This window comes from Epinephelus lanceolatus, chromosome 8 (genome assembly GCF_041903045.1).
Source record: "Epinephelus lanceolatus isolate andai-2023 chromosome 8, ASM4190304v1, whole genome shotgun sequence".
Lineage (NCBI taxonomy): Eukaryota > Metazoa > Chordata > Actinopteri > Perciformes > Serranidae > Epinephelus > Epinephelus lanceolatus.
The window spans coordinates 4,275,734-4,290,237 of NC_135741.1; the positions used below are offsets into that span (position 1 = coordinate 4,275,734).

The following is a 14,504-nucleotide window of genomic DNA, read 5'->3' on the forward strand; positions in this document are numbered from 1 at the left end:
GTGTGTGTGTTGTCACAGTGTTAACATGCTGGATGGTGAACAGGGGATTTTCTGGTCTTGTTTTTACCCAGTGACTCGTCCTGAACCAGCTCTGACTTCACCCAGGGAAGATTTTTCTCCACTGATGACCCCTTCTGATACTAAAACTGTTGCTAATTGACATCCCAGCATGCAGCTGTGTTGTCAGACAACAAACTCCAACTGCTGGGTGTTGACAGGCAGTCTTTGAGGGCTGAAGAGCAAATCAATCACAATGTATGAATATTTACATCATATGATTATCCTCTCTTCCTGTGCAGCCGTCCCTGTTCCAGGCTCGCACCACCATGATGGTAAACAGCGGCCGCTTCCGCTGTCCGTCCTGCAGACATGAGGTGGTGCTGGATCGCCACGGTGTCTACGGCCTGCAACGAAACCTGCTGGTGGAGAACATCATCGACGTCTACAAACAGGAAGTCAGCAACAACAACAACGCCTCGAGGTGAAGGAGGACGACTGCAGGAGAATTATATAAAATATATCTCTGTACTCACAGGTGTTTAAAGACGTGGTGTCTTCCTCTCTCTGCAGCCCCCTCCCTCTTCCTCCTTCTCCTGCTCAGCTCACCTGTTCAAACCACGAGGGGGAGAAGGTGAACATCTACTGCCTCACCTGTCAGGTTCCTACGTGTTCTCTCTGTAAAGTGTTCGGAGCTCATCAGACCTGTCAGGTGGCTCCTCTGACAGACGTCCACCAGCAGAAGAAGGTAAACAATACTCTAACAGTGGTTCCCAACTGGTCCAGCCACGGGGTCCAGATTTCTCCGTAGTCATTATTAACTCGAGGTCCCACAGTTTAATACGTTCAGCGTCATACTTGTGTTTGGCCATGTCGTTGAGCCAGTTTGCTGTGTCTGTCAAGTAGCTGTCCGTTAGGCCCCGATCACACAGGAAGCATTTTGCAGGTTGCAAAACACAAAATGCACCACATAAGAAAAAGGGGCAACCACTCCATCACATCCTTACACTAACCTTCCTCTGTAATCAATCTACTGTCTATTTTTCCCCAGTAATCAGTGTGTAGTTGCTGACATGTTGAGGCAGAGGGTACTGTCAGCAGATAAACAGAGATCTGTGTGGGTACATGAGACCCTAAAAAAGAGGCTGGATCATGGGGAGTACCACCAGTTGGTCCAGGAGCTTCTCCTCCATCATGGACGTTTCCAGGCAGATTTTAGGATGACTCAGGGACAGTCTGACAACCTGCTGTGTATCGTCGGGCCGTATAGCTCTGGGTATCCAGCAACCGCTACCACCAGTTTCTCCTCCATTGTTTACCAACTGTAAACTTGTTGTCGTGACCACCACAGAAGCCCCACCTCTCAAATCATCTGACTGGACAATGGAGGGGAATAAATGATGACGTGGAGCATTTTACAGCTCCGAGTTGGATTTTTTACAACTTGAGTTCAGAGCGCTCTGGCAAAAACGCCAGGTGCCTAGAGCGCAGAAACATAAGGCGCATCGCAACGCAAAAACTGCAAGCAAAAAGCTTCATTCTCATTAAAACAATTACAAAACGGCACCTCCAGCTGCTGAAATGCTTTCTGTGTGATCAGGGCCTTAGCTACTCACTCTACATAGTCTGGGGCCGTTAGTGGCCGTTTTGGTAAGGAAACGGAACCAGGACGAGTGAGACAGGATCCGGAATTCGATGAATGTGCCTTTCCGTAAAAATAAAAGCACCAAGCTAATAAAAATGCGGTGAAACTTTTAATTTAAAGAATATAATTTACAAGAAAAGCCCTAAGCCATTAAGTTAATCGATTTTCTTACACCCCTCATCACCCCAAATCGATGGTGCGCCAGAATTTAAAGTTTTACTATGGTGAACACTTTTAGTTTGGTGAATTTGGTGAATACCGCATCCGTTCCCTAGACCGGAACCAGAATCCAGACAAAATTCAGAGTGAATAGACACCAGGCTCTTCGCTTGAAGAGCCTGGTGACGCGAGGCTAACTCTACAGCAGAAAACGGCACTTCAAAATAAAAGCTCTGTGCTGGAAATTTACTGTACACACTGTAAAATCACAAGTTTTATCACAATACAATATTTGCTCATAAGAAAGTCTGCCAGGATTTCATGATCGATGAGACACGATATCAGTAAATATCCTTATTGTCTTTGTCTTGGCTGCTCACCAACATCTGCCTGGCACCGGGCCGCTAACACAGTTTGAATGTTTAATAATAATAATAATAATAGCTTTTATTTTTATAGCGCCTTTCAAGAGACCCAAGGACACTTAACAAACAAACAAAACAAGACAGAGCAAGATAAACAGACTAGCTGCCAAAGGCCTGTGTGAATAAGTGTCTTTTCAGCACAGACTTGAAAGTGTCCAGAGAAGGAGCATGGCGAATCTCCGTAGGGAGAGAGTTTAGGAAGGAGGTGCACCTTGATGGAAATGGTAACAAAGATGTGCCTTTCGAATTTCAAAATAAAGGCGTGATTGGTGGATTGTTGATGACTGAACAGATATATACTGATCCAGGTCAATGTTGTGTTATGTTCTTATTAATTAGACTAATTTTTTTAACATTCACTTCTAACAAAAGATAAAAAGAAAGTTGGTGTCTCAAAAGTATCGTGTTAATTATCTATTGGGGTTAAAATGCAAAACCTGGCATGTTTAATTGGGCTTTAAATAACTAAAGGCTGTGATTAACTTGTAATCATAAGTGTTTATAACAAGTTAATGTCCTTTTGTTTCTCAGGATGAGCTGAGTGAAGGCATCAGTTCTCTGGTGGCGTTCAACGACAAAGTCCAGGCTCTGATCGATGGCCTCGAGGAGACGTGCAGAACCATAGAGGTGTGTGTGTGTGTGTGTGTGTGTGTGTGTGTCTGTGTCTGTGTGTGTTTGTTTGTTTGTTTGACTCAGTCGCACACACACCGTCCTGCTGCCATACATCCTCACTAAAGCACCAAATGTGGATAAATCTGCTGCTGAAAGAACTGCCGTACAATCATTTATTTTATTGTCACCCACACATGGTTTCTAGTTCTTACATATAGTGCAAACACTCTACATTAAAGCATGCATTTTGTTTTGTGCACTAAAGTTTGTTCTACCCTCTGCAGGAGAACTGCAAAACTCAGAAACAAAGTGTGTGTGAGACGTTTGACCGAGTGTTTTCCATCCTGGAGGAGAGACAGAAGGTCAGATGTTCTTTTCTCAGCATGTTGTTCACAAACATGAAGTCATTTAACATAAAAACTGCATTTCAATATGTGGACGGTCTCCTCACATATGTTTTACATCACAATATTGACACATACTGCAGAATATAGTATCTAAAAATAGTTAATATATAAAAACACGTCAGAACATTGTGCAGGTTATTTAAGTTCTTTACTCTGCACTTTCTGATGGCAGTAAAAGTCATAGCTGCAGTAACCTTACTCTCCTACTTACTGTCTTCATCATCATCGTCATCATCATCACCACATTGAAGGCGATGACACAGCGAATCAGCTCAGAGGAGGAAGAGAAGACAGGCCACGCCCAGACGTTGGTGCGTTGCTATGGAGAGAGCGTGGAGGCCAACAACAAGCTGGTGGAGAGAGCAACGAGCAGCATGGAGGAGCCGGACATGGCTGCTTTCGTTCAGGTGCTGTGTGTGTGTGTGTGTGTGTGTGTGTGTAATCTGGTTGTCTTATGTGCAACTCAATTAACATTTTAAATCACTTTCTGAATCCTGGGGCTGTCTAAAGGTGACGATACACACCTGAATACAGACATTATTGTCTCATAAGAAAACTACAGTGTGGAAGCTCATGTGAAAAATGTTTCTGACCACAAGTCAAAGATCACTGCACAGTTACAGTCAGGTACTCCTTCTGTAACTATAGAAACATGCAGGTTTAATGATCTCCCTTTGCCTGATATTTTAATTCACGCTTTGCTGCTCATTATCAGTGATGGAGGAAGTACTCGTTGTACCAAGGTGTAAAAGTTCAGCATGCAAAATCTCACTTAAAGGAGCTCTATGACATTTAGAACATTAATAAAGCTGCTGCAGATTTTTCCCCATTTTTTTTAAACTTGAAAGTACTGAAATAACGAGATAGTACGGCAACACCACTTGGACAAATCCCACACAAAACTGGTCTGTCGTAGCATAGCAAATTTTCAGTATGTTGGGGGTTACATTTTGAGCTTATCTAAATATAAATTATAATTACTGCCCTGATTTACTGTTTTTGGTGCATCTTGTGCAGAACTGAGGCAATGTCAGGTTAAAGGTCAGTTAAAATTATTTAAAACTGACTCGTCTAAGACCTGAATCTCTAAAATGATCTTTTTATTATCCCCTCCTCTGCCACTCTTTCCTTAGAATTCAAGAGAGCTGATCAAAAAGTGAGTATAGAAATTGTTTGTTCCCTATAATGTATTTTTGTTTTGCTCTAAACTGAATAATTTGCTTGATTTTGAACGCCCTTCCTTTTCTTTCATCCACTCTTTACTCCTCATACCTCCTTTCTTTCCCCATGTACCCCCTCCTCCTCGTCCTCCTCGTCCTCCTCCTCCTCAGGGTGATAACAGCGACCGGCTCGTGTCCAGCTGCGACACTGAAACCAGGTTATGAGAGTTTGAGCCACTACAGATTTAACTTCAGCCGACAGGAGAGAGCTCTGAGGAGCATCGACTTCCCCAAAGGTAAGAAGAGAGGCTGCCTGGGAAACCACTTAATGAAACTCAATCTTTATAAGACACCGTTTATTTTGCATGAGAGGCATTTCAGCTGCACAACAACAATTTATATCATCTGTGAAAATGTTTTCTACGTCTGCAGCAGCACGATACCTGACTGACATATAACATTATAGGATGAAAAAGAGGTATTTTAAACAAACAACACGCTCACTGTGTGTGTAGAGACTTATCTGTAAGGCTGTGTGAGTGTAATATAGACTCAGTAGCACTATCTGTGTGAGTGATTTTAATTTGAGATCTATGAGCCCCATCCAGAAATAGTTGGAAGCTGCAGAAGGTAAAGATTGAGTTGAATCTTTCAATGCACAAAAGAAACAGAGCAAATAGAGTTATTGATCAGGTGGACTCAGTGTCAGTGGTGAAGGAAGTATTCAGATCCTTTATGTTGGTAACGGCCTGAAAACAAATAAATAAATGAATAGATAAATAAAAGGGGAGGGAATTTAGCATGCTCTTGGACTGTATCTCTGGTTGGGTCCCAAGGACGAAGAGGTGCAGGGGTGAATCTGAGGCAGGTCAGGACAGCTGGCTCTGGGCAGATTCCTTGTACTTTTTTTGTTTGGTTGTTTGTTTGTTTTGCTCTAGCCTGCCTTAGGCCGCCATCAGACCCATAGGACGTGGCTGGTCCCTTTTAGACCAGTACCCACCTCTCCAGGAGGGAACTTTTCAGATGGGGCTGTGGAGCTGCTTTCTGTTAGGAGATGGATTTAGTAGGAATCAGGTTCTCTATCCCTAGCTGTCCTAAACAAGTCTAGTCTCGCCATCAGACAATCAGAGATCTCCGCCTTCTGATAGTCTGGGGACACTCCTTTCTAAAGTGTGTTTAACACACCGGAGAAAACAGCCGGCAACAAAGCAACGCCTCTTTTTGAAAAGGACACGCCCTCCCGGAAATGTGCGCTCCCCCTTTTCTCGTCTGCAAGGAAACAAACACACAGAGAGCTTGAAAATGGATGCTGAGAGATTTAACTCCGTTTTATCAAACGTGTGCTCAGTCCACAGGATTGTGGAAATAAAGGACTTACAGTGACTTGAGCCATTTTGTACCGCTGCACGTGTTTCTAGTCGGACTATGTTTACGAGCACAAGAGTTCAGCGAGCCACCGAAGGACCGCCCTGCGGATTTACTATTGGTTCTGCAACGTAGGGAGTTTTTTTAAACTCTGAAATTGTATCCGCCCATCTAAACTAGTGATGGGATTTCTCATTAATTTTTGAGAGCCGGTTCTATGGCTCTTGTTCGCTTTGAAGAGCCGGTTCAAAGATGCGGTTCGTTCGTTCAGGGGTTTTTTGGGTTTTTTTTGCTGTGTGTGTGTGTGGAGGGCAAGTGTTAGTGGGTTCAACGACGAATCGCATTGCTGATTTATCGCATCACGTGATCTGGATATTGTAACATGGACCCAGAATAGGCCCCGCACATATAAAGTTTGGTGTAGCCATAGCAACATCCATTTATAAACAACAAGCCTGTCAATACAAGCAAGTGCTGGCGGATAGTGGGTTAGCTTCCTACCGTTCGTTTCTAACCAAGGGGGTTTGTTCACTCTAAAGAGCCGGTTCACTCGTTCACTTCAAAGAGCCGGTTCAAAGACTCAGCTCGTTCGCAAACATCACATCACTAATCGAAATACAAAATCAGGGAGAAAGTCATCAGTCTTTAGTTAAGCAAAGCGTCTAAAGACTGACTTGTGAGTCTAAAACAAGTCCAACAAGTAACCAGCTTGTTAAAAAGATCAAGTGATATCTTCAGACATTCAAGACACTCTTGACATAATATTTACATCATTCAGGCACTGACAGTGTGCTGTTCCCCGTATGAAAGCATGTTAGCATGCTTTACATGAAAAGAGAAGGACAAATATCTTTTGGACCTTGAACATTTTTAAAAACTGTCAGCGTTTGTGAAAATGTCTCGAGAAGTCTTTGACTTGAAAAGTAGGATATGATGTGGATGCGCTTCAACACATCCATCCATCAGTCCATTTTCATCCGCTTATCTGGGGCGGGGGCAGCAGGCCAAGCAAAGCACCCCAGATGTCCCTCTTCCCAGCAACACTTTCCAGCTCCTCCTGGGGGACCCCAAGGTGTTCCCAGGCCAGATGAGATATGTAATCCCTCCAGCGTGTTCTGGGTCTGCCCCGGGGCCTCCAATTGGTGGGATATGCCTGGAACACCTCTAATGGGAGGCACAGAGAAGGCATCCTGTATATGTCTGCTTGTATATGTGATCTTATTCTTTCAGTCACTACATGACCATAGCTGAGGGTTGGGATGTAGATGGACCAGTAAATTGAAAGCTTCACCCTCTGGCTCAGCTCCCTCTTCACGACGATAGTCCGGCACAGCGCCCACACCACTGTAGACGCTGCACTAAACGGCCGATCCATCTCACACTCCATTCTACTCTCTCCCAAGATACTTTAATAACTCTCCCCAACCCAGAGGGGGCATTCCACTGGTTTCCAGCAGAGAACCATAGCCTCAGATTTGGAGGTGCTGACTCTTATCCCGTCTGCTTCACACTCGGCTGCAACCCGACCCAGTGCATGCTGGAGGTCATGGTGTGGTGAGGCCAACAGAACCACATCATCTGCAAAGAGCAGAGATGCTATTCTGAGGTAACCAAACTGTACCTCTTCCTCCCCTCAGCTGCACCTTGAGATCCCCGAGCTTGCCAGGGAGTGTCTGGTGGCCGGGCCTTGGGCCATGGGGCCCCAGTCTGGCCCAACCTGAATAAGTAACATGCAGCATTTGCCCTGTGGGCCCACCACCCTCAGGGACAGGAATCAGGGTCAGGTGCATTGCTGATGTTATTATGATTTCAATGAGTTTATAGATAAAGATCAAGAAAACCTAACATTCATCTAATGGACTTTAGATCAGATTCAACAATTTAAATGTCACATAAAGCAAAACGCAAACACTCATTCAGTCTCAACACGTCTTGTTGTCTCTCTGCAGTTGTGGAAGACGTTCCTGAAGAACCGGAGGTGGAACAAGAGCCAGAAGAACCCAAAGAGCCATCAGTGGAGAACATAGACCCAAAACACCATCAGGAAACCTCCACCCAGAACCTTGAATCTGTTTCAGAACCAGTCAAAGAGCCAATCCCAGTGCTGGTATCCTCACCAGTGGAACCGGCTGCAGTAACACCAGCTCCAGGTGTGGTGAGGGACTCTGTGGAACCAGCAGGGGCGGTTCTCCTGCCAGAGACTGAGGACCTGGACTTAGATGACAGAGGATCAAGTGTGATGAAGAACAAAACAGAGAAGGAGGAGGAGGAGGAGGAGGAGGAGGAGGAGGCAGAGGAGGAAGAGGAGGTGGAGGAGGAGAGATGTGCAGCTCCTGTTCCTGTTAAAGAGGGAAACATCTGTGAGGAGCAGGAGGGGATGAGCACGCAGCAGGTACAGTGTCAGTATTTCTGTTGAAACTAGAAGGTGTTTAATGCTACAGACCTGCTGACAGTCGACATACACAGACAGACTTCAACACGATAGTTCAAGCGTGACCAAGCAGCTAATTTTCCACTGTTCATTTCTAAGTGATAATTACATTAATGCTCGTTTGAGACTGCAAATGTTAATTGGAAATTAATTTCCGCTGTGAAAATGAACTTGACTGAACAAATCTTTCATCTTCACACACTCTGTCCTTCAGTCTCACACAGCCGACACTCCTCTCTTTCATATGTTAACACTTTAAAGGAACCCTGAGCTCACTGACTACAGTGTGTGTTATCTTCATATTGTTACAAACCACTTTTTAAGATTTTTAATAATTGTTTTTTAGATTGATTTCCTATTTTCCGTGCAGCCTCAGGTCTGTAAGCTTTAAATCAACTCACAGACATGAGACATTTGATAAAATGCTGCAGGTGAGTCATGACACAGTAGTTTGTGGACTACATCTTTTTGGTAAAAGCTCCAGTGTGGATGATTCAGGGGGATAATTGGCAGAAATGGAATATAATAAAATAAGTTTATATCTACATAGGGAGCAGGTCCTTGTCTGTGGAGTGGAGTCTGTCATGTTTCTATGTAGCCCAGAACAGGCAAATCGAACACTGGCTCCAGGTAGGGCATTCGCATTTTTTGCATTTTTGTTTTGCGTTGGCCGCCATTCGCAGCCCCTGTGCAACAAGTGCATCGCAAAAACTGCTATTCAGATTTGTTTTTATTAACAAATGCTCAAATTACAGTTCGAGTGCAGTTCCAAAAATGTGTCAGGTTTCCATTTGTGCATTTGAAAATCTTTGAAAAAGAAAAATTAAAATTACAAAGACACTTATCCAAAAAAAAAAAAAAAAAGAAAAGAAGCAAAACAAAAAAATGCACAGAAGTTCGTTGAAAGGACTAGATGTTGCAATCCCTCTTGTAGCACCACTTCTAATTCATGGGAAGTTCTTGAAAGATGGCTGCTATGAGGCTTTACCGCCGGGACACATCGTCAGTTGTGTACCTCAGCATCGACAGGTGTTTCAGCCATTTAACACAAGACACCCTCCACTGAGGCAGGCCCACCACAGGTTGATCATGCCTGCGTGTGTGTCCCGGGGTTAGCTGTTTGCCTTAGCAGCCCAGATGGTGTCGTTTCTCTTCCACCACAGCCAATGACTCGTCCTCTCAGCAGTGTTGGCCAGCTCTTTAATGGCCTGTCTGTGAGCCTGTCCCCTGACTCCAACTTCCCTAAGGAGCTTTGCTGTTGTATTGGCTACAAAGCCCCTGCACCCCACCTCCACCGGGCGCACCTTTACTTTCCAGCCTCTGTCCTCTGCCTCAGTTGCTAAGATGGAGTACCACAGCTTCTTGCGCTCATACGCATATTAACTATAAGGATAGCATTTCTTAATCGAGAGGAGGTACTAAAACTAAAGCTATTGTTAATAGGTTAATAAACTCACGAATGGATCAAAAATGATCAAAGTTAAGGTTGGTCCAGGAAGAGTCGTATTTCTGTCGTCAGTTAAATCCAAAGAAGGCAGAATGTTAATAAAGAGGCTCTAAATTTTTAGTTTGAATTTTTGCTGAGTTTATAGCTCAGCAGCTAACTACTGTAGAATGAGTTATCATATTAGGGTTGTTTCACAGTCCTTTAATAAGTTTTTAAAGGAGCATTATGAAGGATTCACTGGCATCTAGTGGTGAGGATTGCATATTGCAAACAGCTGAAACTTCTCCCATGTGCCAGGTGTGAAGTCGCAGATAGGACTCCTGGAGGTTTTCACTGGGAGCCAAATTATCCTCAGAGGTCTCTTCCTCTCCAAAACAAACTAAAACAGTTTAATTTTGCAAATCAGTGTTCTCCAGATGCCGCCCAGTTCATTGCAGACAGACCACTAGCCAAACACCTGCTAATGTTTGCTCACCTTTTTTCTGCGATAACTGAAGAGCTAGGTGTTCAGGAGGATTCTACCAGGAGCCAAACTGTCCACAGAGGCCTTGTCCACTCCAAAAAAAAAAACAGACTTAGTGATTTAAACTGGTAAAAACACTGCATGAAGCAGTTTCATGTTAAAAAATGGTGTTTTACTGCCGCTCTCATCACGGAGGAGCTGCTAACGGTGGGCGAAGCAAAACAAAAATGCAACAACGCAAATGGCTCTACCTAGAGCTGATTTTAAAACACTAAATAAAGCAGTTTCATGTTACAAATCAGTGTTTTTCATTGCTGTTTGGCTCATCGTGGAGGGGCTGCTAACTATGGTGAACAACCTGAAAGCACAAATGGGCCTACCTGGAGCCAGTGTTTGGTTTGTCTGTTTCCACTGTAGAAACACGATGGTGCGACATTGCTGACTCTTTGGATGAGGACCCGCTCCCTGCGAAACTATTCTTATTTTCAATAAGAATAAAGATAAAGACCAATGTCACAAATATCACAATTTGCCTAAACTCCCCCCCAAAAAGGCCTTTTAAGCCTTGTGATTACGCACAAAGAAAACATACTTATTACATTTAATTTCTGCCAATATATCCTTCTAAATCCAGCTGATTGTTCGGCTCAGTTTGAAGATTTGTCAAAGATTATATTGTCTAAAAACATATTGTATGCTTTGAAAAATGAAGTTGTTACAGGTTAAAGGCTAAAAAAAAAAATGCAAAATCTTCCGTATGACTTTTTAACTGTCTTCCTTCACATATCAGTGTGAGGCAGTAGGTGATGCAGGTGATCGGACGGCACAGACTGAGACAGAGGACAAACAGAAAGCTCAGGATGAAGAAGAAGAAATGATGAAGGAGGAGATCAATGCTATGTTTTACCCCAGCTGGTACAAACCCAGCAGCTGGCGCAGGATGAGCCCCGACCCTGCAGACATCCTGACAAAGGTGTGTGATGCAGAGCAGACGACGTGTTCACAACCAGCTGGAGAGTCACTCTCAGAGGCCGCGGTCCAGACTGAGACTGGAGGCGCAGTCCAAGTGGTGTCTGAGGCCCAGGTACAACCAGAACCTACGGGGAGTCTGGAGCCAAACCCCAGCGAACCTCCACCTGGTCCTCAAGAGCTTCACACTCAGACAGAAACCCAACCTCTGTCTGATGTTCCCATTGAGCTGGGCAGTGCTTCTACACCTGCTCCTCAAACCCAGGCAGTGGGAGAGGTTGGAGTCACAGAGCAGGAAAACGATGAGGAGGAAATGCAGGACTGGGTGTGTCTGCCCGGAGCTGTGGATAAAAGCTTCAGCCTGGTGGAGGGTAGCTTCGATCTTGGAGACAGTTTGTCTGATAACAATGATAGTCCGTCATCTGTAGCACCAGAGGAGGCTGAGGGTGAGAGTTTGGAGGTGAACAAAGAGAAGTTTGAGTCCAGTGATGAAAGGGTGGAGGACGCAGAGGAGAAGGAGGTTAACTTAGATCTAAAGTGTGCTTCAGAGCTGAAGGACAGAGAGGGTGAGTTAGAGGCTGAGGCAATGAAAGGAGGGCTGGAAGAAGGAAGCATGAAGTCTGACAGGAAAGAAAAAGATGCATCTGTGAGGGAGGATGGCTCTGAACCAAAAAGTGACAGCTTGGGTGTGGGGAGCATTGAAAGTTTGACAGAAGGAGGAGGAGACGCAGAGTTTGAGGCTGGTAGTTCAGAGTTTGCAGGAAAGAAAGAGAAGAATGGAGAGAACAGCGAGCAGCCTGAAGACTTAATGGAAATGAGATTTGCTGAAGCTGAAGAGAACATAAGCTCCTCTGTGTCTCTCCAGGTCAGTGTCGTCCGGTCTCACCTTCATCATCATCATCAACCAGGCTATTGCGCTCTTCACCCACCTGCTGATGCGGCCTCCATGTTGTCTTCTTCTTCTCCTCTGTTATTTTGGGTTGTTTTGCTGTTTATGTTTTCGCAGAGTCACTTTTGCAACTCGGCTGCTTCACTTCACTTTGGTGTCTGTGTTTTTACCATTTTGGGAAATTAAGGGAGGATCAAAGGAAGGGAGGAAGGACAGACAGAGGGGGGAAACTATTTCAAAAGATATTTCATCCCCAAATTTAAAAGTAATTTCAGTGAAAAGCAAACCATTTTTTGACCATCAGTTTAACTCCCACAGGTAATAGTACTCTCTCTCAGATTCTGAAGCGAGTCTTGTTGATTTAATTTACAAAATGGCACAAAATAAAACACTTCTTTTAGCATTCAGCAACAGTGATGGAAGAAGTACTAAAATTGTTTACTAAAGTAAAAGTACCAGTACGATCCATTAAAGGGGAATTAATGTTTTTTTTTCAACCTGGGCCCTATTTTACAATCTACTTTTGTCTAAATCAGTGATAGGATGTTCAATATGTGACATTTCTCCAGTATGAAGCTAGGGCTGACCTGCCTGCAGCCCGTGAGCGCGTGCTATATTAAATAATAGGGCACTCAGACAGCGTCAAACAACGTCAAAATACGTCGACTAAAAGTGCATTTTTTTCACACAGATAGGCTCGGATTGTTAGTATAATTATCCAACGACGTAACGGAAAGGAGAAATGAACGTCTGTGTTTACCTTTAGCTGGATTCAGACATGTTCCTCTGCCTGTTGCTGCTCCCTCTCTCTCCTCGTCCGCTCTTCAATTTCAATGAGCTCTGCGTCCGTGTGCGTCCGTGTACTCCGTGCTCAAATAAATACAGGCGGTCATCAAATTCAAATGGCTCATCCAGATCCAGTTGGTCAAAATTGGGTAAAAATTCGGACATGTTTGTTGTGGCAAGTCAGAACACTCACTCAGAGTGAAAGTCTGGCTCTGAAATATCACCTCTTGCGAGACTTGAGTTGTCGCAGGAAGTTACCACTGGAGTTACTCTGTTTGGAGTAGTCATGGCTGAATTTTTACCCGATTTTGACCAGCTGGATCTGGATGAGCCATTTGAATTTGATGACCACCCGTATTTATTTGAACACGGAGTACGCGGATGTACACGGACGCAGAGCTCATTGAAATTGAAGAGCGGATGAGGAGAGAGAGGGAGCAGCAACAGGCAGAGGAACATGTCTGAATCCAGCTAAAGGTAAACACAGACATTCATTTCTCCTTTCCGTTATGTCGTTGGATAATTATACTAACAATCTGAGCCTATTTGTGTGAAAAAAAAAATGCACTTTTAGTGGACGTATTTTGATGTTGTTTGACGCTATTATTTAATATAGCGCGCGCTCACGGGCTGCAGACAGGTCAGCCCTAGCTTCGTACTGGAGAAATGTCAAATATTGAACATCCTATCACTCATTTAGACAAAAGTAGATTGTAAAATAGGGCCCAGGTTGAAAAAAACATTAGTTCCCCTTTAAAGTAAAGGTTCTGCATTGAAAATGTTTAAAATGTCTCCTAGAATTACAGCTTTATTCTCATAGATTTACGACTTTTTTTTTTTTTTTTGCAAAGATTTGTTTTATTAAGAGATTCTCAAATGACAGGAGCAGTTACAAAAGTTTCAGGTTTCCATTCATGCATTTGAAAATATTATTTTAAAAAGAAAAAGTAAAAGTAAAGGGACAAAGATACTCATTCAAAAACATAAAAAAGAGGCAAAAACAAAACAAACAGACAGGAAAAGCACACAGACACATACAAAGGAATTTTAAAAAAAAAATAATTCCTTGAATATATACAGAGAGGATGTGCTAAAACTAAACCTTAGGACAGTTTGACATACAAACATATGTTAGTAAATTTGTGAATGGATCAGAAATGTTCTAAGTTGAAACTAAGTTTATTTTCATTATGGATTAATCTGATGATTATTTTATTGCATTAATTAACTGATTGTGTGGTTTGTAAATATTCAGAAAATAGTAATAAATGCTGTCACAATTACCCAGAGCCCAATCTGACACCTTCAGAAATTTGATCTTGTCCAACCAAAAGTCCATACCTCAAAATGATTAAAAATAAATGAACATTATTAAAATAATTTGAAGAAAAAGCAGCAAATTGTCACATTCATTGCCAGTTCATTTCAGTCAACGTTTCAGCTCTACTTGAACATTTTTGTGTGTTTTCTGTGCAAAAGTCTTAATTTGTGAGTAACTAAAACTGTTTAATAAATGCAGTGGACAGACAAATGACAGGAAACAGGAGAGTAGTCTTTCTTGTTGTATTCAAAAAAATGCAGTGGATGCATCAACCAATCAACAAGAAATGATCTGCCTTCTAGAAAGTACAATAATTCACTCTGAGATGAAGAAGAGCAGAAGTAGAACGTGGCATGAGAAAAAAATACTTAAAAGTACAAGTACCCAAAATATGTAGTTAAGTACAGCACTTGGGTAAATCTACTTAG

General features: G+C 43.1%; 1 protein-coding gene across 1 annotated transcript in view; it reads left to right on the forward strand.

Moving 5' to 3' along the window:
* trim101 (tripartite motif containing 101) overlaps positions 1-14,504 on the forward strand; it is a 28,467-nt gene that overhangs the window by 9,481 nt on the left and 4,482 nt on the right. The window contains exons 3-11 of the mRNA XM_078169749.1: positions 300-481; positions 571-745; positions 2,758-2,853; positions 3,123-3,200; positions 3,497-3,652; positions 4,379-4,401; positions 4,577-4,701; positions 7,720-8,162; positions 10,902-11,945. Of these exons, the coding sequence (XP_078025875.1) occupies positions 300-481; positions 571-745; positions 2,758-2,853; positions 3,123-3,200; positions 3,497-3,652; positions 4,379-4,401; positions 4,577-4,701; positions 7,720-8,162; positions 10,902-11,945 (2,322 nt within the window). The remainder of the gene's footprint in view (positions 1-299; positions 482-570; positions 746-2,757; positions 2,854-3,122; positions 3,201-3,496; positions 3,653-4,378; positions 4,402-4,576; positions 4,702-7,719; positions 8,163-10,901; positions 11,946-14,504) is intronic.